This window comes from Coregonus lavaretus (genome assembly GCF_964263955.1).
Source record: "Coregonus lavaretus genome assembly, chromosome: 10".
NCBI classification, from domain to species: domain Eukaryota; kingdom Metazoa; phylum Chordata; class Actinopteri; order Salmoniformes; family Salmonidae; genus Coregonus; species Coregonus lavaretus.
Genome location: NC_139997.1, coordinates 45,129,178 through 45,151,079, shown reverse-complemented (window position 1 = coordinate 45,151,079; position 21,902 = coordinate 45,129,178). Strand labels below are relative to the sequence as shown.

General features: G+C 46.9%; 1 protein-coding gene across 1 annotated transcript in view; it reads left to right on the top strand.

The window, feature by feature from the left end:
- Nucleotides 1–19,243, top strand: part of LOC311136236 (glutathione hydrolase 1 proenzyme-like) — a 30,285-nt gene extending 11,042 nt beyond the window's left edge. Inside the window, exons 2-13 of the mRNA XM_084170364.1 lie at nt 8,523–8,693; nt 11,288–11,418; nt 11,584–11,673; nt 13,813–14,005; nt 14,194–14,354; nt 14,484–14,633; nt 16,525–16,661; nt 17,057–17,244; nt 17,343–17,470; nt 17,593–17,708; nt 17,822–17,935; nt 18,070–19,243. Coding sequence (XP_084026490.1) covers nt 8,527–8,693; nt 11,288–11,418; nt 11,584–11,673; nt 13,813–14,005; nt 14,194–14,354; nt 14,484–14,633; nt 16,525–16,661; nt 17,057–17,244; nt 17,343–17,470; nt 17,593–17,708; nt 17,822–17,935; nt 18,070–18,216 — 1,722 coding nt within the window. The 5' untranslated portion in view covers nt 8,523–8,526 and the 3' untranslated portion in view covers nt 18,217–19,243. The remainder of the gene's footprint in view (nt 1–8,522; nt 8,694–11,287; nt 11,419–11,583; nt 11,674–13,812; nt 14,006–14,193; nt 14,355–14,483; nt 14,634–16,524; nt 16,662–17,056; nt 17,245–17,342; nt 17,471–17,592; nt 17,709–17,821; nt 17,936–18,069) is intronic.
- Nucleotides 19,244–21,902: the final 2,659 nt, after the last annotated feature.

Genomic DNA, 21,902 nt, shown 5'->3' with positions numbered 1-21,902 from the left:
CAGCATATGTGGGAACTCCTTCAAGACTGTTGGAAAAGCATTTCAGGTGAAGCTGGTTGAGAGAATGCCAAGCTGTCATCAAGGCAAAGGGTGGCTATATGAAGAATCTCAAATATAAAATATATTATGACATGTTTAACACTTTTTTGGTTACTACATGATTCAATATGTGTTATTTCATAGTTTTGATGTCTTCATCAAAATAGTAAAAATAAAGAAAAACCCTTGAATGAGTAGGTGTTCTAAAACTTTTGACCGGTAGTGTATATAAATCAATAGAGAAGTTTTCATTCTCAATTCAAAAGTGCTGCTGATCAATGTTCTTCAAACACGATTATTTGTTTTTGATCTACAATGAACAAAAATATAAACGCAACACGTAAATTGTTGGTCCCATGTTTCATCAGCTGAAATAAAAGTTCCCAGAATATTTCCATACGCACAAAAAGCTTATTTCTCTCAATTTTTTTACACAAATTTGCCCATTCCCAAGGCAAATTTGTGCAAATAAATTGAGAGAAATAAGCTTTTTGTGCATAATTTACGTGTTACGTTTATATTTTTGTTCATTGTAGATCAGAATACGAGTCAATGTGCTGGGGCACCGGTTAGTCGAGGTAATTGAGGTAATATGTATATGTAGGCAGAGTTATTAAAGTGACTATGCATAGATAATAAACAGAGAGTAGCAGCAACGGGGGGGATGCAAATAGTCTGGGTAGCCATTTGATGAGATGTTCAGGAGTCTTATGGCTTGGGGGCAGAAGCTGTTTAGAAGCCTCTTGGACCTAGACTTGGCGCTCCGGTACCGCTTGCCATGCGGTAGCAGAGAGAACAGTCTATGACTAGGGTGGCTGGAGTCTTTGACAATTTTTAGGGCATTCCTCTGACGCCGCCTGGTATAGAGGTCCTGGATGTCAGGAAGCTTGGCCCCATTGATGTACTGGGCCGTACGCACTACCCTCTGTAGTGACTTGCGGTCGGAGGCCGAGCAGTTGCCATACCAGGCAGTGATGCAACCAGTCAGGACGCTCTCGATTGTGCAGCTGTAGAGCCTTTTGAGGATCTGAGGACCCATGCCAAATCTTTTCAGTCTCCTGAGGGGGAATAGGTTTTGTCATGCCCTCTTCACGACTGTCTTGGTGTGCTTGGACCATGTTAGTTTGTTGGTGATGTGGACACCAAGGAACTTGAAGCTCTCAACCTGCTCCACTACAGCCCGTCGATGAGAATGGGGGCGTGCTCGGTACTCTTCTTTTTCCTGTAGTCCACAATCATCTCCTTAGTCTTGAGCACGTTGAGGGAGAGGTTGTTGTCCTGGCACCACACGGCCAGGTCTCTGACCTCCTCCCTACAGGCTGTCTCGTTGTTGTTGGTGATCAGGCCTACCACTGTTGTGTCATCGGCAAACTTAATGATGGTGTTGGATTCGTGCTTGGCCATGCAGTCATGAGAGAACAGGGAGTACAGGAGGGGACTAAGCATGCACCACTGATGGGCCCCCGTGTTGAGGATCAGTGTGGCGGATGTGTTGTTACCTACCCTTACCAACTGGGGGCGGCCCATCAGGAAGTCCAGGATCCAGTTGCAGAGGGAGGTGTTTAGTCCCAGGGTCCTTAGCTTAGTGATGAGCTTTGACTACAACCATAAACATACTTTTGACAAGTAGGCTATGGTGTAATGGAATGTTTTGCCTTGTGTGGTAGGTTTTGTGGGTTTTGGCACTCTTACCGAACACAAATATAACACAACATACAACAATTTCAAAGATTTTACTGAGTTACAGATCATATAAGGAAATCTGTCGATTTAAATAAATTCTTTAGGCCCTAATCTATGGATTTCACATGACTGGGAATACAGATATGCAACTGGTGGTCACAGATACCTTAAAAAGGTAGGGGCGTGGATCAGAAAACCGGTCAGTATCTGGTGTGACCACCATCTGCCTCAAGCACCGCGACACATGTCCTTCGCATAGAGTTGATCAGGCTGTTGATTGTGGCCTGTGGAATGTTGTCCCACTCATCTTCAATGGCTGTGCCAAGTTGCTGGATATTGGTGGAAACTGGAACACGCTGTCGTACACATCGATCCAGAGCATCCCAAACATGTCTGGTGAGTATGCAGGTCATGGAAGAACTGGGACATTTTCAGCTTCCAGGAATTGTGTACAGATCCTTGTGACATGGGGCCGTGCATTATCATGCTGAAACATGAAGTGATGGCGGCGGTTGAATGGCACAACAATGGGCCTCAGGATCTCGTCACGGTATCTCTGTGCATTCAAATTGCCATCGATAAAATGCAATTGTGTTCGTTGTTCGTAGCTTATGCCTGCCCATACCATAACCCCACCGCCACCATGGGGCACTCTGTTCACAACAAACCGCTCACCCACATGACGCCATACACGTGGTCTGCGGTTGTGAGGCCTGTTGAACGTACTGCCAAATTCTCTAAAACAACGTTGGAGGCAGCTTATTGTAGAGAAATGAACATTAAATTCTCTGGCAACAGCTCTGGTGGACATTCCTGTAGTCAGCATGCCAATTGCATGCTCCCTCAAAACTTGAGACATCTGTGGCATTGTGTTTTGTGACAAAACTGCACATTTTAGAGTGGCCTTTTATTGTCCCCAGCACAAGGTGCACCTGTGTAATGATCATGCTGTTTAATCAGCTTCTTGATATGCCACACCTGTCAGGTGGATGGATTATCTTGGCAAAGGAGAAATGCTCACTAACAGGGATGTAAACAGATTTGTGCACAACATTTGAGAGAAATAAGCTTTTTGTGCGTATGGAACAAATAATAATAATAATATGCCATTTAGCAGACGCTTTTATCCAAAGCGACTTACAGTCATGCGTGCATACATTTTTGTGTATGGGTGGTCCCGGGGATCGAACCCACTACCTTGGCGTTACAAGCGCCGTGCTCTATCAGCTGAGCTACAGAGGACCACATTTGGTGAATCATGGGTGACTCAACATATACAACCCTCCCCAAAGCAAAAAAAATGACAACCCCCAGTAAATTTCAAACTGTCCCTTACTTATATTTCACCTTATAGTTTATGTACATCTGGACCTCATATGGAATATCTACAACTACATCATGTTAAGAACAGCCAACGCCTGGAGAGGACCCGATCTGTCGAGACCAGCTGGTCAACCGGATCCAGCTACCCACACCCCAGCACCCGGAGGGATCCAGATATCCCGACCACTGGAGCTCTATTTCTCCAGCATCAGGCCGGCCCCATCGGAGCGGGAGAAGGTGTCCGCCCTCGTCTCCTGCCTCTCGGGGAAAGCCCTGGAGTGGGCCAACGCGGTGTGGAACGAAGGAGGAGCCGCGTTGGAGAACTACGGGGAGTTCGCTGGCCTCTTTCGGGCGGTCTTCGATCACCCGCCCGAAGGTCGAGAGGCGGGCGAGCGGCTGGTCCACCTGAGGATGGGGACGAGGACCGCGCAGGACTTTGCTTTGGAGTTTCGGACTCTGGCAGCGGGGTCCGGGTGGAACGAGCGGGCCCTTATCGACCATTTCCGGTGCCATCTGTGGGAGGACGTCCAACGGGAGCTAGCCTGCCGGGACACCATGTTGTCCTTCGCGCAACTGGTGGACATGGCCATTCGTTTGGACAACCTGCTGGCAGCCAGAGGACGTCCTGGAAGGGGTCTGCCCATTCCCACCCCGGCCGACTCGGATCCCGAGCCGATGGAGCTGGGTGGAACCGCCATCCGAGAGAGTGGAGGACGACAGCGACAGTGTCACACTGGTGGCACAAAGGGACAGTACACCACACGTTGTCGTCAGCGCTCTTTTGGGTCTGGAGGTGGCAGGCAGGGCACTCTCGCATCACCCCAGGTATCGAACACCCACACTCGTTCAGAGCCCTCTGCTGCGCACTGAACCCTACCCATCTACTTTCCCGATCACATGGTAGTTCCCCAGTGTAAGGCGCTAGTCGATTCAGGCGCAGCTGGGAACTTTATGGACAGGGCATTCTCACACCGGCTAGGCATTTAATTGGTTCCCCTATCCATTCCACTCCCCATCAGAGCACTTGATAGTCGACCATTAGGGTCAGGGTTTGTTAAGGAGGTTACTGCACCAGTCACCATGACTACCCAGGAGACTCATTGTGAGCAGGTCACTTTTTATATTATTGAGTCTCCTGCTTTCCCTGTGGTATTAGGTCTCCCTTGGTTAGCACTCCACAACCCCACCTTCTCATGGCCACAGAGGGTTCTCACGGGGTGGTCGCAAGAGTGTCAGGGTAGGTGTCTAAGTGTTTCCGTTGGTGCAACCACGGTGGGAAGTCCAGACAGTACCTCCACCGTATGCATTCCCCCCGAATACCTCGATTTGGCGCAGGCATTCTCTAAAACGCAGGCTACCAAGTTACCACCTCATTGGGCGGGGGATTGCGCCATAAACCTCCGGGTAGACGCTGTAGCTCCCAGGAGTCATGTGTACCCCCTGTCGCAGGCTGAAACGGCGGCTATGGAAACATACGTCGCCGAGTCCCTGCACCAGGGCTATATACATCCCTCCACTTCACCTGCCTCCTTGAGTTTCTTCTTTGTGAAGAAGAAAGACGGTGGTCTGCGCCCTTGCATGGATTATCGACCACTGAACAAGGAGACGGTAAGATTTTGTTATCCTCTCCCGCTCATTCTGTCAGTGATCGAGTCAATGCATGGGGTGCGCTTCTTCACCAAATTAGATCTCAGGAGTGCGTACAACCTGGTGCGTGTTCGAGAGGGGGTTGAGTGGAAGACAGCATTCAGCACAACCACGGGGCATTATGAATACCTGGTGATGCCCTACGGTTTGATGAATGCTCCATCTGTCTTCCAGTCCTTTCTGATCGAGGTGTTTCGTGACATGCTTGGTCACGGTGTAGTGGTCTACATCGATTACATTCTGTTGTATTTCGCTACGCGCGCTGAGCATGTGTCTCTGGTTCGCAAAGTGCTAGCCCGACTGTTGGAAAATGACCTTTATGCCAAGGCGGAGAAGTGTATGTTTTCCCAGCAGTCCGTCTCCTTCCTCGGATACCGCATTACCACCTCAGGTTTTGGAGATGGAGGGGGATCTCATTTCAGCCGTACGTAATTGGCCGACTCCCACCACGGTCAAGGAGGTGCAGCGCATTCTGGGCTTCGCCAACTACTATCAGAGGTTTTTCCGGGGCTTTGGCAAGGTCGCAGCTCCCATTACATCTCTGTTGAAGGGTGGGCCGTGCCGGCTCCGTTGGTCTGCTGAGGCTGACATAACTACCGTTCGTAGTGGAGGTGGATGCGTCCGAGGTAGGGATAGGCGTTGTCCTATCTCAACGCTCGGGCACGCCACCCAAGCTCCGCCCCTGTGCCTTCTTCTCTAAGAAGCTCAGCCCGGCGGAGCAGAACTACGATGTTGGTGATCGGGAGCTGTTGGCTGTTGTCCGAGCTTTAACCGTGTGGAGGCATTGGCTCGAAGGGGCGAAACACCCTTTCCTCGTCTGGACGGACCACCGTAACCTGGAGTACATCTGGGCAGCGAGGAGGCTGAATCCTTGCCAGGCCAGGTGGGCCCTATTCTTCACCCGGTTCGATTTTTCACTGTCATACATCCCGGGTACGAAGAACGTGAAGGCAGATGCATTGTCACGGCTGTATTACACAGAGGAGAGGCCCAGAGACAACACCCCCATACTCCCGGCTTCCTGCATTGTGGCGCCGGTAGTATGGGCGATGGACGTGGACATAGAGCAGGCATTACGCACAAATCCATCTCCGCCTCAGTGTCCAGCTGGGCTGCGGTACGTGCCTGCTCTTATCCGTGATCGTCTGATCTACTGGGCACACACGTCACCCTCCTCTGGTCACCCAGGTATCGGTCGTACAGTGCGCTGCCTGACCGGAAAGTACTGTTGGCCTACCTTGGCTAAGGACGTGAGGGTATATGTCTCCTCCTGCTCGGTGTGCGCCCAGAGTAAGGCACCTAGGCACATCCTAGCGGGTAAGTTACAACCTTTACCAATTCCACAACGACAATGGTCTCATCTAAGTGCTGATTTCCTGACTGGTCTTCCCCTCTCCCAAGGTAACACCACCGTCCTGGTCGTTGTGGACCGCGTTTCAAAGGCCTGCCGCCTCCTTCCTGTGCCCGGTCTCCCAACGGCCCTGCAAACTGTGGAGGCCCTGTTTACACACGTCTTCCGGCAATACTAGGTACCAGAGGATATAGTGTCTGACCGAGGTCTCCAGTTCACATCCAAAGTCTGGAGGGCGTTCATGGAACGTCTGGGGGTCTCGGTCAGCCTGACCTCTGGGTTCCACCCCGAGTTTAATGGGCAGGTGGAACGGGTAAATCAGGATGTGGGTAGGTTCCTGCGGTCCTACTGCCAGGACCGGCCAGGGGAGTGTTCGGTGTTCTTGCCATGGGCAGAATATGCCCAGAACTCTCTCCGCCACTCCTCTACTAACCTAACGCCATTCCAATGTGTTTTAGGTTACCAACCGGTTCTGGCACCGTGGCACCAGAGCCAGACCGAGGCTCCTGCGGTAGATGACTGGTTTTGGCACGCGGAGGAGACGTGGGACGCTGCCCACGTTCACCTCCAACGCGCCGTGCATCATCAGAAGGCAAACGCTGACCGCCACCGCAGTGAGGCCTGGTTCGGTTGAGCTACCCATACCTTGTATTTCCGGGGCCATTGTTCCCTGTGTGCCTGGATAGCGTATCTTGTTGACGCTATCCAGCGTAACTGTTTCCTACGGAATAAACTCTGTATTCTGTGATTTACCCTCCTGCGCCTGACTCATTCAAATCACACTCTCACAGAGCTGGCCTCTCGTAGATTTTGATTTATGGAATATCAGGAAATTTATTTGGAGATGGTTTCAGATACTTAAGTAAAGATTGCTAAAATTAAGTAAGTAATTGCTGCTCTATGCAATTGTAGTTACAGTACTGTATGTCCAATATCTGTACAATACACTTTTAGAGAACCAGGGTGCTATCTAGAACCTAAAGAGTTATTCGGCTGTCTCCATAGGAAAACCCTTTGAAGAACCCTTTTTGCTTCAAGGTAGAACCCTTTTGGTTCCAGGTAGAATCCTTTTGGGTTCCATGTAGAACTCTTTCCACAGAGGGGTTCTACATGGAACCCAAAAGTGTTCTACATGGAACCCAAAAGTGTTCTACCTGGAACCAAAAAGGGACAGTCAAAGAACCCTTTTGGAACCTTTTTTTCTAAGCGTGTACGGTGCAAGCAGTGGAACATTCTCATTAGGGATATCAAAAGGCTCTTATCTGAATTTAAATATTCAACCAGCTAGATTAGATAAAAAACAACAACAGCATGCAGATCCCCTTTTCAAAATGCGGACACTACCCTCTCATCAATGGCACATCTGTGTGACTGTACAGTATACATATTTCACTTTCTTATCGCAGCATGTCAAAGCTTGCTATTTGCGTTACTCCAAGGTAAGAATCAAAGTGTTATTAGGAAATGTTTTGCTGACTGGTATTAGTAATCAATAGGCATGTTGTTGTTACATGTTTTAGTAGGTTGACCTCTAAGGGTGCGTTTACACAGGCAGACAAATTCTGATCTTTCACCAATAATTGGTCTTCTGACCCAGAGCACCTCTTTTGCCAATAATTGGGTACAGGAATCAGAGTTGGGATGCCTGTATAAAACCAGTCTCAGATTTCAACAAAATAAACTAGTTAGGAGGACACTCCACTGGCTTCCAGTTGAAGCTCGCATCCGTTACAAGACCATGGTGCTTGCCTATGGAGCAGTGAGGGGAACGGCACCTCCGTACCTTCAGGCTCTGATCAGTCCCTACATCCAAACGAGGGCATTGCGTTCATCCACCTCTGGCCTGCTGGCTCCCCTTCCTCTGCGGAAGCATAGTTCCCGCTCAGCCCAGTCAAAACTGTTCGCTGCTCTGGCACCCCAATGGTGGAACAAGCTCCCTCACGACGCCAGGACTGCGGAGTCACTCACCACCTTCCGGAGACATTTGAAACCCCACCTCTTTAAGGAATACCTGGGATAGGATAAAGTAATCCTTCTACCACCCCTCCCCAAAATAAATAAATAAATAAATAAATAAAAATAGTAAAGTGGTTATCCCACTGGCTATAGGGTGAATGCACCAATTTGTAAGTCGCTCTGGATAAGAGCGTCTGCTAAATAACGTAAATGTAAATGTAAATGTAAAGTGTATGTTGTTGGGTTGATATACTGAAAGGATTACTATCGATTTTACTCTCTATATAAGGTTAGGAGGACACACTGTTAAGTGAGGTGAGTTGTAATGGCATGGTTTTATATCTGAACAGAATGTTAGAGAACTTAGTGACAACTCACATTTCATAATTATGATGCACATGTTTGCAAAATGATTCCTCTCTCTTTCTTTCGTCTTTGCTCATGTGTTTCTGTGTGTTTATACTTGTCTAACTCCCTTCAATTGAAATTGAATCTAATATGATGTCCTGTGTTTCCCTGACAGAAAGATGGTCCATAAATCCATAGTGGTGGGTCTGGTGGTGCTGCTGGTGGCAGCGGTGAGCACTTTTGTGGGAGTGTTCTTTGGTTTGGGGAGCAGGGCGTCCTCGAATGACCATTCCTACTCAAGGGCTGCCGTGGCAGCCGATGCTGGCCCATGCTCAGAAATCGGCAGGTTAGAATTCTCTCTCACACACAAACACAAACATACTGTGCATGTACATACAGTACTAGTCTCAAACGTTTGCACACCAATGAAATTACTCATTGAAATGTTGTTGGAGACATTCATATACAATACAAAGATCCCTGTCTGAACATAAAAATATGCTCCTGCTTCTGGGTTTATGTATGTTCATCCACCATTTCAAATCCTTATGATTTTGTCATCATAATTAATTCTGTCTGTGTAAACTGCCTGCTGTTTCTTCACAAACTAGCGCTTGTTTATGCAAATCAGGGCCACTGAATACAAACTTTTGTCTGCGCGTCACACCTGCTCCAGCTCCCCCTCCCTGGTGCTCGAGGGCGCCAGGCTGCCCATCGTTACGCACACCTGTCACCATCGTTACGCGCATCTGCGCTTCATTGGACTCACCTGGACTTCATCACTGTTTGATTACCTCCCCTATATCTGTCTGTTCCTCAGTTGTGATCCCCGTGTCAGCATTAATGTCGTTATGTTTCCCCTGTCCAAATCAAATCAAATCAAATCAAATCAAATTTTATTGGTCACATGCGCCGAATACAACAGGTGCAGACATTACAGTGAAATGCTTACTTACAGCCCTTAACCAACAGTGCATTTATTTTAAACAAAAAAAGTAAGAATAAAACAACAACAAAAAAGTGTTGAGAAAAAAAAGAGCAGAAGTAAAAAATAAAGTGACAGTAGGGAGGCTATATATACAATAGAATAAAGTGACAGTAGGGAGGCTATATATACAGGGGGGTACCGTTGCATAGTCAATGTGCGGGGGCACCGGCTAGTTGAGGTAATATGTACATGTGGGTAGAGTTAAAGTGACTATGCATAAATACTTAACAGAGTAGCAGCAGCGTAAAAAGGATGGGGTGGGGGGGCAGTGCAAATAGTCCGGGTAGCCATGATTAGCTGTTCAGGAGTCTTATGGCTTGGGGGTAGAAGCTGTTGAGAAGTCTTTTGGACCTAGACTTGGCACTCCGGTACCGCTTGCCGTGCGGTAGCAGAGAGAACAGTCTATGACTAGGGTGACTGGAGTCTTTGACAATTTTGAGGGCCTTCCTCTGACACCGCCTGGTATAGAGGTCCTGGATGGCAGGGAGCTTTGCCCCAGTGATGTACTGGGCCGTACGCACTACCCTCTGTAGTGCCTTGCGGTCAGAGGCCAAGCAGTTGCCATACCAGGCGGTGATGCAACCAGTCAGGATGCTCTCGATGGTGCAGCTGTAGAATTTTTTGAGGATCTGAGGACCCATGCCAAATCTTTTTAGTCTCCTGAGGGGGAATAGGCTTTGTCGTGCCCTCTTCACGACTGTCTTGGTGTGTTTGGACCATGATAGTTCGTTGGTGATGTGGACACCAAGGAACTTGAAGCTCTCAACCTGTTCCACTACAGCCCCGTCGATGAGAATGGGGGCGTGCTCAGTCCTCTTTTTTTTCCTGTAGTCCACAATCATCTCCTTTGTCTTGGTCACGTTGAGGGAGAGGTTGTTGTCCTGGCACCACACGGCCAGATCTCTGACCTCCTCCCTATAGGCTGTCTCATCGTTGTCGGTGATCAGGCCTACCACTGTTGTGTCGTCGGCAAACTTAATGATGGTGTTGGAGTCGTGCCTGGCCATGCAGTCATGGGTGAACAGAGAGTACAGGAGGGGACTGAGCACGCACCCCTGAGGGGCCCCCGTGTTGAGGATCAGTGTGGCAGATGTGTTGTTACCTACCCTTACCACCTGGGGGCGGCCCGTCAGGAAGTCCAGGATCCAGTTGCAGAGGGAGGTGTTTAGTCCCAGGATCCTTAGCTTAGTGATGAGCTTTGAGGGCACTATGGTGTTGAATGCTGAGCTGTAGTCAATGAATAGCATTCTCACGTAGGTGTTCCTCTTGTCCAGGTGGGAAAGGGCAGTGTGGAGTGCGATAGAGATTGCATCATCTGTGGATCTGTTGGGGCGGTATGCAAATTGGAGTGGGTCTAGGGTTTCTGGGATTATGCTGTTGATGTGAGCCATGACCAGTCTTTCAAAGCACTTCATGGCTACAGACGTCAGTGCCACGGGTCGGTAGTCATTTAGGCAGGTTATCTTAGAGTTCTTGGGCACGGGGACTATGGTGGTCTGCTTGAAACATGTTGGTATTACAGACTCAGTCAGGGACATGTTGAAAATGTCAGTGAAGACACTTGCCAGTTGGTCAGCACATGCTCGGAGTACACGTCCTGGTAATCCGTCTGGCCCTGCGGCCTTGTGAATGTTGACCTGCTTAAAAGTCTTACTCACATCGGCTACGGAGAGCGTGATCACATAGTCGTCCGGAACAGCTGGTGCTCTCATGCATGCTTCAGTGTTGCTTGCCTCGAAGCGAGCATAGAAGTGGTTTAGCTCGTCTGGTAGGCTTGTGTCACTGGGCAGCTCGCGGCTGTGCTTCCCTTTGTAGTCTGGACAGCGTCCAGACGCTGTCCGTGTTTTGTTTCATGTCTGTTTATATTAAATGTTCACTCCCTGTACTTGCTTCTCATCTCCCAGCGTATGTCCTTACAGAGCGTGTGTTTGTGTGTCCACTATAAATCTCAGAGACATGTTGCAGAAAGGGGGCTCTGCAGTGGATGCATCTATTGCTGCCTTGCTGTGTGTGGGGCTGGTGAATGCCCACAGCATGGGCATTGGAGGAGGTCTCTTCTTCACCATCTATAATGCCACAACTGGTAGAGTCTGAGCCCTAATCCTTGACTTAAACCTATACCGTGTATCTTTAATGATGTCAACAAATCCAACATTGACTGGCATAACTGAACTAAAAACAGGAAATGTAATAGCTCACTCCATTGTAACTTGGTGTGATGTAATGATGATTCTGTCTTCCTTCACAGGAAAGGTAGAGACCATTGATTCCAGAGAGACGGCTCCCGCCAACGCAACAGAGGACATGTTTGGGAATAGCACAGAGTTAGCCAAGAATGGTAATGTTTTACCAGTTACCTAACAAAAGGTTGAAAGATGTATGTTTACAATGACAGATGGCCTTGCAATAGTCAAAAGATACTGCGATAAGAGTTTCAAGTTTTATTGTCACATGCACTAGTTCGGTGAAATGGCCCACTGGGGAGCCAGGACCAGCCAATCAGAATGAGTTTTTCCCTACAAAAGGGCTTTATAGCAGACAGAAATACTCCTCAGCACCCCTCCCCCCTCAGACGATCCCACAGCTGAAGAAGCCGGATGTGGAGGTCCTGGGCTGGCGTGGTTACACGTGGTCTGCAGTTGTGAGGCCGGATAGATGTAATGACAAATTATTTTAAAATGACGTTGGAGGCAGCTTATGGTAGAGAAATGAACATTACATTCTCTGGCAACAGCTCTGGTGGGCAGTCCGCATGCAAATTGCATGCTCCCTCAAAACTTGAGACATTGTGTTGTGTGACAAAACTGCACATTTTAAAGGGACCTTTTATTGTCCCCAGCACAAGGTGCAACGGTATAATGATCATGCTGTTTAAACAGCAGCTTGATATGCCACACCTGTCAGGTGGATGGATTATCTTGGCAAACGAGAAATGCTCACTCACGGATATAAACAAGTTTGTGTACAACATTTGAGAGAATTAAGCTTTTTGTGCCTAAGAAACATTTCTAGGATGTTTTATTTCAGCTCATGAAACATGGGACCAACACTTTACATGTTGCGTTTATATTTCTGTTCAGTGTAGAACAAAAACACATGAGAAATAGAAATAAGAAGAACATGAGAAAGTAAGAAGCTTTATACAGGTTCAGTTCCAATACCATATTTACAATGTGCAGGGATACTGGAGTGGCAGGGGTAGATACTGTATGTATAGGGGTAAGGTGACTAGACATCAGGATATGATAAACGGAGTAGTAGCAGCTTATATGATGATTGTATGTGAGTGTGTGTGCGTGCGTGAGTGTAGTGTTAGTATGAATGTGTGTGTTATGTGTGTGTGAGCCAATGAAGTGTGTGTGTGTTGGAGTGTTAGTGTGAGTGTGAGTGTGAGTGTGTAGAGTCCTGTGAGAGTGCATAGAGTCCATACCAGGCAGTACTGCAGTCAAGATGCTCTCAATGGTAACGCTGTAGAACGTTTTGTAGAACTTTCTGAGGATTTGAGGTCCTATGCCAAATCTTTTCAACCTCCTGAGGGGAAGGAGGCGCTGTCGTGCATTCTTCATGACTGTGTGCGTGTGTGTGGACCATTTTAAGTTCTTAGTGTTTTGGACACCAAGGAACTTGAAGGTCTCGACCCGCTCCACTGCAGCCCCGTCGATGTGGATGGGGGCATGCTCGCCCCCCCCTTTCCTGTAGTCCACGATAAACTCCTTGGTCTTGCTGATGTTGAGGTTGTTGTCTTGGCACCACGCTGCCAGGTCACTGACCTCCTCCCTGTAGGCTGTCTCATCGTCGCCAGTGATCAGGCCTACCACTGTCGTGTTGTCAGCAAACTTGATGATTGTGTTGGAGTCGTGGGTGGCCACGCAGTCGTGGGTGAACAGGGAGTATAGGAGGGGTCTAAGCACACACCCCTGTGGGGCCCCCCTGTTGAGGGTCAGTGTGGCAAGGAGTTGCTTACCCTCACCACCTGGGGTTGGCCCGTCAGAAAGTCCAGGATCCAGTTGCAGTGGGAGGTGTTCAGTCCCAGGGTTCCGGGGTCCCGAGCTTGGTGACGAGCTTGGAGGGGACTATTGTGTTGAACGCTGAGCTGTAGTCAATGAACAGCATTCTCACATAGGTATTCCTTTTGTCTACTGTAGGTGGGTGAGGGCAGTGTGGAGTGCAATTGAGATTGCATCGTCTATGGATCTGTTGGGGTGGTATGGAAATTGGAGTGGGTCTAGAGTGTTTGGGATGGTGGAGTTGATGTGTGCCATAACCAGCCTCTCAAAGCACTTCATGATTACAGATGTGAGTGCTACAGGGCGGTAGTCATTGTGGCAGGTAGCCTTAGAGTTCTTGGGAACAGGAATGAAGAGTAGTACATTAGGAGTAGTACATTAGAGAAGATCAAAAGCTGCACTCAAACCTATCATCTTCCAATATACCCTTTCACAATCTGTTACATTACATTACGTGTAACGTTTGGCAGGAGGGTTGTCCATCGCCATACCAGGGGAGATCCGTGGGTATGAGATGGCATACGAACGCCATGGAAAATTGCCATGGAGAGAGCTATTCCAGCCTGCAATCCAGTTGGCACGGAAAGGCTTTCCTTTGGGCAGGGCATTGGCCACCGCTATCTCCAAGAACAGGCAAACCATCACCCGTGACATGGCTTTATGGTGAGAATGACCACAATGGCGATCTGAGTTACTGTACAGAGGGTCAAGTTTTCAAATAAGAAGATACTGTACCTCCCCTGTTGATGATTTATGCCTTTATGATTTATGCCCTTATACCCAAACATGAGAGCTCAGTGTCTCATATGTTGTCTCTGACATTACATCTCTGTTTTTGGTCTTTCTTTCAGTGAGGTGTTTTGTGACAAAAACGGTGCCATCCTGAAGGAAAACGACACCATCACCTTTACTAAACTCGCTGACACCTATGAAATAATAGCAAATGAGGGGCCTAATGCTTTTTACGAAGGCCCGCTGGCAGAGAACCTTGTGAGGGACATTCAGGCTGCAGGTTGGTTTCTCCCTTATATCTACCAAATATCAACAAACTGCAATTTTGATAGAATTTCATTCAGGGTCTGCTGACTGTACGTGTTACAGAAACAGTATCTTATTGTCTGTTTACCGGTATGTGTTTCAGATGGTATCATCACACTGGATGACCTAAAGAAATACAAGCCTTTTTTGGATGAGAATCCTCTCAATGCTAGTGTGGGGGAGTACACCATGTTTGTACCCAACGCCCCTGCCAGTGGCCCTGTCCTGTCCCTCATACTCAACATCCTGGATGGTAAGCCTTCAGCCTGATGACACAGAGTTGTATTCAAGATCAAACTGTGGGTCACATTTGGACAGCCTGTGCTACATTATAAGTGTATAAGGACCAAAGATAATTGTTTTCCGTGGCGCTCTACTCTGCAGGCCTGATGCTCCGTAAGCACTGTTCACGTAGGAAAATGATGCTGTTCATTTACATTGTAGCAGCCCTGGTCTATCTCATCCTGTATGCACCATACACATATAGATCTCTTGACCATCCAAATTAAGATAGATAACCACCTTATGTTTGTGGTGGTGCAGCTGACTGACCAGTAATTGGGGTGTAGAAATAAATCTCCTCTTCTCATTAGTGATCCAATTGACATTTTAGTCATTTAGCAGATGCTCTTATTCAGAGCGGCTTACAATTAGTGAGCGCATACATTTTTCATACTGGCCCCCTGTGGGAAATGAACCCACAACCCTTGCGTTGCAAGCGCCATGCTCTACCAACTGAGCTACAGGAGGGCCAATCATCCCCCAGCTCTGTTTCAGCTCCACATTCATGCAGGGTCTATTGGATATATAGTCCATAGATGTCCTCTCTCTGCTGGTGCCCAGTACAGTGGCTATATAAGAAAACCTTATTCCAGAGTAATTAAACTGCCTGAACCTACTCTTCCTGTGGCCCCCTGCCTCTACCACAAACTCTAATCTGACCAATTTACCTCTAATTGGACACAGATGAGTGGCGGGGGAATCACTTAACACTGGCATGCCAGGGCCCGCTCAAGCCCTTCATCCTGACGGTTCAGCATGACTTCTGCTACTGGCATGCCAGGGCCCGCTCAAGCCCTTCATCCTGACGGTTCACCATGACTTCTGCTACTGGCATGCCAGGGCCCGCTCACGCCCTTCATCCTGACGGTTCACCATGACTTCTGCTACTGGCATGCCAGGGCCCGCTCAAGCGCTTCATCATGACTTCTGCTACTGGCATGCCAGGGCCCGCTCAAGCCCTTCATCCTGACGGTTCACCATGACTTCTGCTACTGGCATGCCAGGGCCCGCTCAAGCCCTTCATCCTGACGGTTCAGCATGACTTCTGCTACTGGCATGCCAGGGCCCGCTCAAGCCCTTCATCCTGACGGTTCAGCATGACTTCTGCTACTGGCATGCCAGGGCCCGCTCAAGCCCTTCATCCTGACGGTTCACCATGACTTCTGCTACTGGCATGCCAGGGCCCGCTCAAGCCCTTCATCCTGACGGTTCACCATGACTTCTGCTACTGGCATGCCAGGGCCCGCTCATGCCCTTCATCCTGACGGTTCACCATGACTTCTGCTACTGCCTGTCAGCTGAAATTCATCACATTTTTCCATTTGGTTTTAGTTTCCTTTCCTTTCTCCCGTCTTCTCCTCCTCTATGGCTGTGAACTAAAACAGTTATAACACTGATAGACTGGGACAGGGATACAGAATGAACAGAAATGTTATATTGAGCTTTTATCTGGGTAAAACCTTTTCAATGTCCACTTCACCGAATCAAAGTGTATATTGACGTGATCAAATTAAATGTACTGTATTATTGTTTAATAAATGTAGGGATGCAGGCTATTCATTTATTTATGTTTTATTTAACATTTATTTAACTAGGCAAGTCAGTTAAGAACAAATTCTTATTTACAATGACGGCCTACCAAAAGGCAAAATGCCTCCTGCGGGGACGGGGGCTGGGATTAAAAATAACAATACAGGAGAAAACACACATCACGAAAAGAGAGACACCACAACACTACATAAAGAGAGACCTAAGACAACAACATAGCATGGGAGCAACTCATGACAACAACATGGTAGCAACACAACATGGCAGCAGCAATGGTTATGGTTGAACTGATTACCATGTTTTCTCCCATGCAGGATACAACTTCACCTCAGACAGTGTCTCCAGCACTGAGAAGAAGATCCTCACGTACCACCGCATGGTCGAGGCCTTCCGATTCGCCTATGCCAAGCGAAGCATGCTGGGTGATCCACAATTCCTCTCCATCTCTGATGTAAGTCTCATCCCCGTCTTTCCCAGAGCTAATATTGAATAGTTCTCTAATAGGATGTCTCTACTGGATGTTTACTCTTTCAAGAATTTACTCCAATCAGTCACTTACTAATCATATTCAATCAATGGTCCTAGTATGTGTTGGAACATCATGTTCATGTTCATTGGAGACAGAGTAAATATGGATATGCTCATATAAGAGAGTTGATTAGACTATTGATTGAAATGGACTTCAGTCAGCCCAGAGACAGTATTTGTAAAGCTGCTATGTTGAAATTTCAGTAAATGCAAACCAGTCCATCTTCATCATTCTACACTGTTCTGTATGGTTGTTTCCATGAATGGGCATTCATTTGAATGGCAGAGCCTCATTCTCCTGTCCCCACTCCTCTTCAGTTCATCCACAACATGACCTCAGATTACTTTGCCGATGCACTCCGTCAGAAGATTACAGACGATACCACCCATCACATGAACTACTATGAGCCGGAGTACTTTGTCCCCGAGAACCACGGGACAGCACATCTGTCTGTGATGGCAGAGGACGGGAGTGCAGTGGCAGCCACCAGCACCATCAACCATTTGTAAGAATCAAGTCCCAGTTTTGATTACAAAAATTAACTGGAGGTAGTCCTCATTATTCACCTGTCGTCATTATCTTTCTATTCTTTTTCCTGCCTAGTTTTGGCTCCAAAGTCATGTCGCGTTCTACAGGAATCCTCCTCAACAATGAGATGGATGACTTCAGCTCCCCCCTCATCACTAATGGCTTTGGAGTGCCTCCTTCACCAAACAACTTCATCAGACCAGGTAAAGGGTTCATCTGACTATAGACACCAACGTTTTCAGTGCATCAGCCGGCTCGGTTAACCAGAAATTGGTACTTGATGGTGGATATGGATGGACCTAACTCCCTAATTGTCTCCCTCCAGGTAAGAGGCCCTTGTCCTCTATGTGTCCAGCCATTCTCTTTGACAAGGGGAGCAAGGAAGTCAAGATGGTGGTGGGGGGCTCAGGAGGAACAAAGATCACCACTGCAATTGCCACGGTGAGCCAGGTTACCATGCCCTTTCATTGCTGTGTGCAAATACTCTTTAATACTTTCTTTGCATTTTACCAAGTAGTCGTCTGTGACTGAATTGTTGTCGGTTCGTTCTGCAGGTGATTCTCAATGCACTGTTCTTTAACTACGACCTGAAGAAAGCTGTGGCAGATCCCAGAATCCACAACCAGCTGAGTCCCAACACCACACTGGGAGAGCCCGGGTTTGACGAGGTGGGATAGATGACTGACGATAGTCAATACACATGCCCTACAGTGTATCAAGATCATGGCTGGTTATCATGCTAGTGAAGCGGAATGCCTATTTGGACAGGAGTTTCACAGTGTTCTATATGCTTTCCTTACAGAGGGTGATGGCTGGTCTGGCCTTGAAGAACCATGAGACAGAGTTCCTGAAAGCCACAGGGGCTGTGGTTCAGGCGGTGGTGCGCCAGGGGGACCGGCTCCATGCTGAATCTGACCCCAGGAAATGGGGCTATGCCGCTGGGTACTGAGACCAACCACACTACCCTGCTACTATGGCTGGGAATTGCCAGGGACCTCACAATAACGATATATCACGATACTTATGATATGTATTACGATTCTCACAATTCTATATTTATTGCAATTCGATACTGTGATTTTATTGCGATTTGATGTTCCAAACATATTGCTCACTATGTCTGCTGCAGAGACAAAAGAGAGCATGAGAAAATTAGTTTAAATCAGTCATGAAAATAAAAGTACTGAAAACATGTTGGCTCACTATTTAAAAAGAAGATGGAGAACAGGCTATAGGATGAAAAATACCAGAGTTTTGGCGCAGGTACAGCCGACTAGCGCTAGCTAAAGCTACCTAATTTTGTACATATCAATACTTGGAGTCAAAGTATCAATATAATATCGTCCAAAATAATATTGCGATATGTAACTGCATTGATTTTTTCCCCCATCACTACCTGCTCCCTCAAACTGAGACCCATACAGACACCCCAGTTTATTACATACTGAGACCCATAAACACACCCCTGCTTCCACAGACAGGCTGGCTGATTAGGCTTCCAATTCAGATGAAAGCCACCTCTACAGACTATATTACAAACCAACAGAAACACACACACATTCCTCTCCTCATCTCGGCAATGACCTACAACCTATGACCTTAATCCTCTCTGGTAAACCAGGTCCACCTTTCTCCCCTCATTGGTGTCATAACAAAGTGGAGAGAAACTACTCTCTTATCCTGTCTTTGATGACCAAGTACCTCAGTCTGATATCCAGATACTGAGATAGAGCTATTCATTCTCCACAGTTCTCCTCCACTACGCTTTAATTTGATTATTATTCGGTACTGTCTGTACCATCTCAATATTTAATATTCAAAGTAACAGTGCCATCTCTATATTAATGTTTTTCTTTCATTGCAATCTTTCATGGATTGTCGGTCAGAATAGGAATAGTTTGTTTTGCCATTTGTTAATTTATGTTTGTCAAAAATACCATTGATGATAATCTTGTATCATGTAAGGCTGAGTGTTCCATAAAAAAAATTCCACAAAAATGTATTTACTTGATCCATGTTTTTTGGACAGTAAACATGAAAACTTAATTTATATTCCACAAAATATGTTGGGAAATTATGTCATAACAGCATAGAGGATAACATGAAAACATATGTAAAGCAAAATTCTAACTATTCTCAGTGCCACTCAGGGGTATAGTGAATGCGTAACATAGAGCATATACTCTTTGACCAAATATAGCAAAAAGGGACAATGTCTGTTAGAAAATATTTAACCTGTGTCTTGTCTTTGGCATCAGGTTTTGGACATAGTACATGGTGGTCAATGGGCAACTTGTGTGTGGGGATGAATGAACCTACTGTAAAAGGCAAAATGTCACAGCAGGAAAAGCATGTGCTGCAGTGCTGCAGAGCTACAGTGCTACGAAAAAGTATTTGCCCCCTTTCTAATTTTCTCTACTTTTTCATATTTGTGATACTGAATGTTATCAGATCTTCAACCAAAACCTAATATTAGAGAAAGGGAACATAAGTGAACAAATAACACAACAATTACATATTTATTTCATAAACAAAGTTATGCAACACCCAATTCCCCTGTGTGAAAAAGTAATTGCCCCCTTACACTCAATAACTGGTTGTGCCACCTTTAGCTGCAATGACTCCAACCAAATGCTTCCTGTAGTTGTTGATCAGTCTCTCACGTCGCTGTGGAGGAATTTTGGCCCACTCTTCCATGCAGAACTGTTTTAACTCAGTGACGTGTGGGTTTTCAAGCATGAACTGCTCGTTTCAAGTCCTGCCACAACATCTCAATTGGAATTAGGTCTGGACTTTGACTAGGCCATTCCAAAACTTGATTGTGTGTTTTGGATCATTGTCTTGCTGCATGACCCAGCTGCGCTTCAGCTTCAGCTCACAGACGGATGGTCTGACATTTGGTTTTCACCAGGCATACTTTTGAATCATCTGTCCATAGAACGTTCTTCCAAGAGTCTTGATGATCATCCAGGTGCATTTTGGCAAACTTGAGTCAACTTTTTGGACGAGATGGGTCTCATTGTGCCTGGTGAAAACCAAACACTGCATTCCACAGTAAGAACATCATACCAAAGGTCAAGCATGGTGGTGGTGGTGTGATGGTTTGGGGATGCTTTGCTGCCTGAGGACCTGGACGACTTGCCTTAATAGAAGGAACCATGAATTCTGCTCTGTATCAGAGAATTCTACAGGAGAATGTCAGACCATTCATATGTGAGCTGAAGCTGAAGCGCAGCTGGGTCATGCAGCAAGACAATGATCCAAAACACACAATCAAGTCTACATGAAAATTGCTAAAAAGCAACAAATTGGAAGTTTTGGAATGGCCTAGTCAAAGTCCAGACCTAATCCCAATTGAGATGTTGTGGCAGGACTTGAAACGAGCAGCTCAAGCTTGAAAACCCACACGTCACTGAGTTAAAGCAGTTCTGCATGGAAGAGTGGGCCAAAATTCCTCCACAGCGACATGAAAGACTGATCAACAACTACAGGAAGCATTTGGTTGGAGTCATTGCAGCTAAAGGTGGCACAACCAGTTATTGAGTGTAAGGGGGCAATTACTTTTTCACACAGGGGAATTGGGTGTTGCATAACATTGTTTATGAAATAAATGAAATAAATATGTAATTGTTGTGTTATTTGTTCACTTATGTTCCCTTTATCTAATATTAGGTTTTGGTTGAAGATCTGATAACATGCAGTATCACAAATATGCAAAAACAGAGAAAACTAGAAAGGGGGCAAATACTTTTTCATAGCACTGTTAACTAAACTCTGCAAAAAAAGAAACGTCCCTTTTTCAGGACCCTGTCTTTCAAAGATAATTCGTAAAAATCCAAATAACTTCACAGATCTTCATTGTAAAGGGTTTAAACACTGTTTCCCATGCTTGTTCAATGAACCATAAACAATTAATGAACATGCACCTGTGGAACGGTCGTTAAGACACTAACAGCTTACAGACGGTAGGCAATTAAGGTCACAGTTATGAAAACTTAGGACACTAAAGAGGCCTTTCTACTGACTCTGAAAAACACCAAAAGAAAAATGCCCAGGGTCCCTGCTCATCTGCGTGAACGTACTTTAGGCATGCTGCAAGGAGGCATGAGGACTGCAGATGTGGCCAGGGCAATAAATTGCAATGTCCGTACTGTGAGACGCCTAAGACAGCGCTACAGGGAGACAGGACGGACAGCTGATCGTCCTCGCAGTGGCAGACCACGTGTAACAACACCTGCACAGGATCGGTACATCCGAACATCACACCTGCGGGACAGGTACAGGATGGCAACAACAACTGCCCGAGTTACACCAGGAACGCACATTCCTTCCATCAGTGCTCAGACTGTCCACAATAGGCTGAGAGAGGCTGGACTGAGGGCTTGTAGGCCTGTTGTAAGGCAGGTCCTCACCAGACATCACCGGCAACAACGTCGCCTATGGGCACAAACCCACCGTCGCTGGACCAGACAGGACTGGCAAAAAGTGCTCTTCACTGACGAGTCACGGTTTTGTCTCACCAGGGGTGATGGTCGGTTTCGCGTTTATCATCGAAAGAATGAGCGTTACACTGAGGCCTGTACTCTGGAGCGGGATCGATTTGGAGGTGGAGGGTCCGTCATGGTCTGGGGCGGT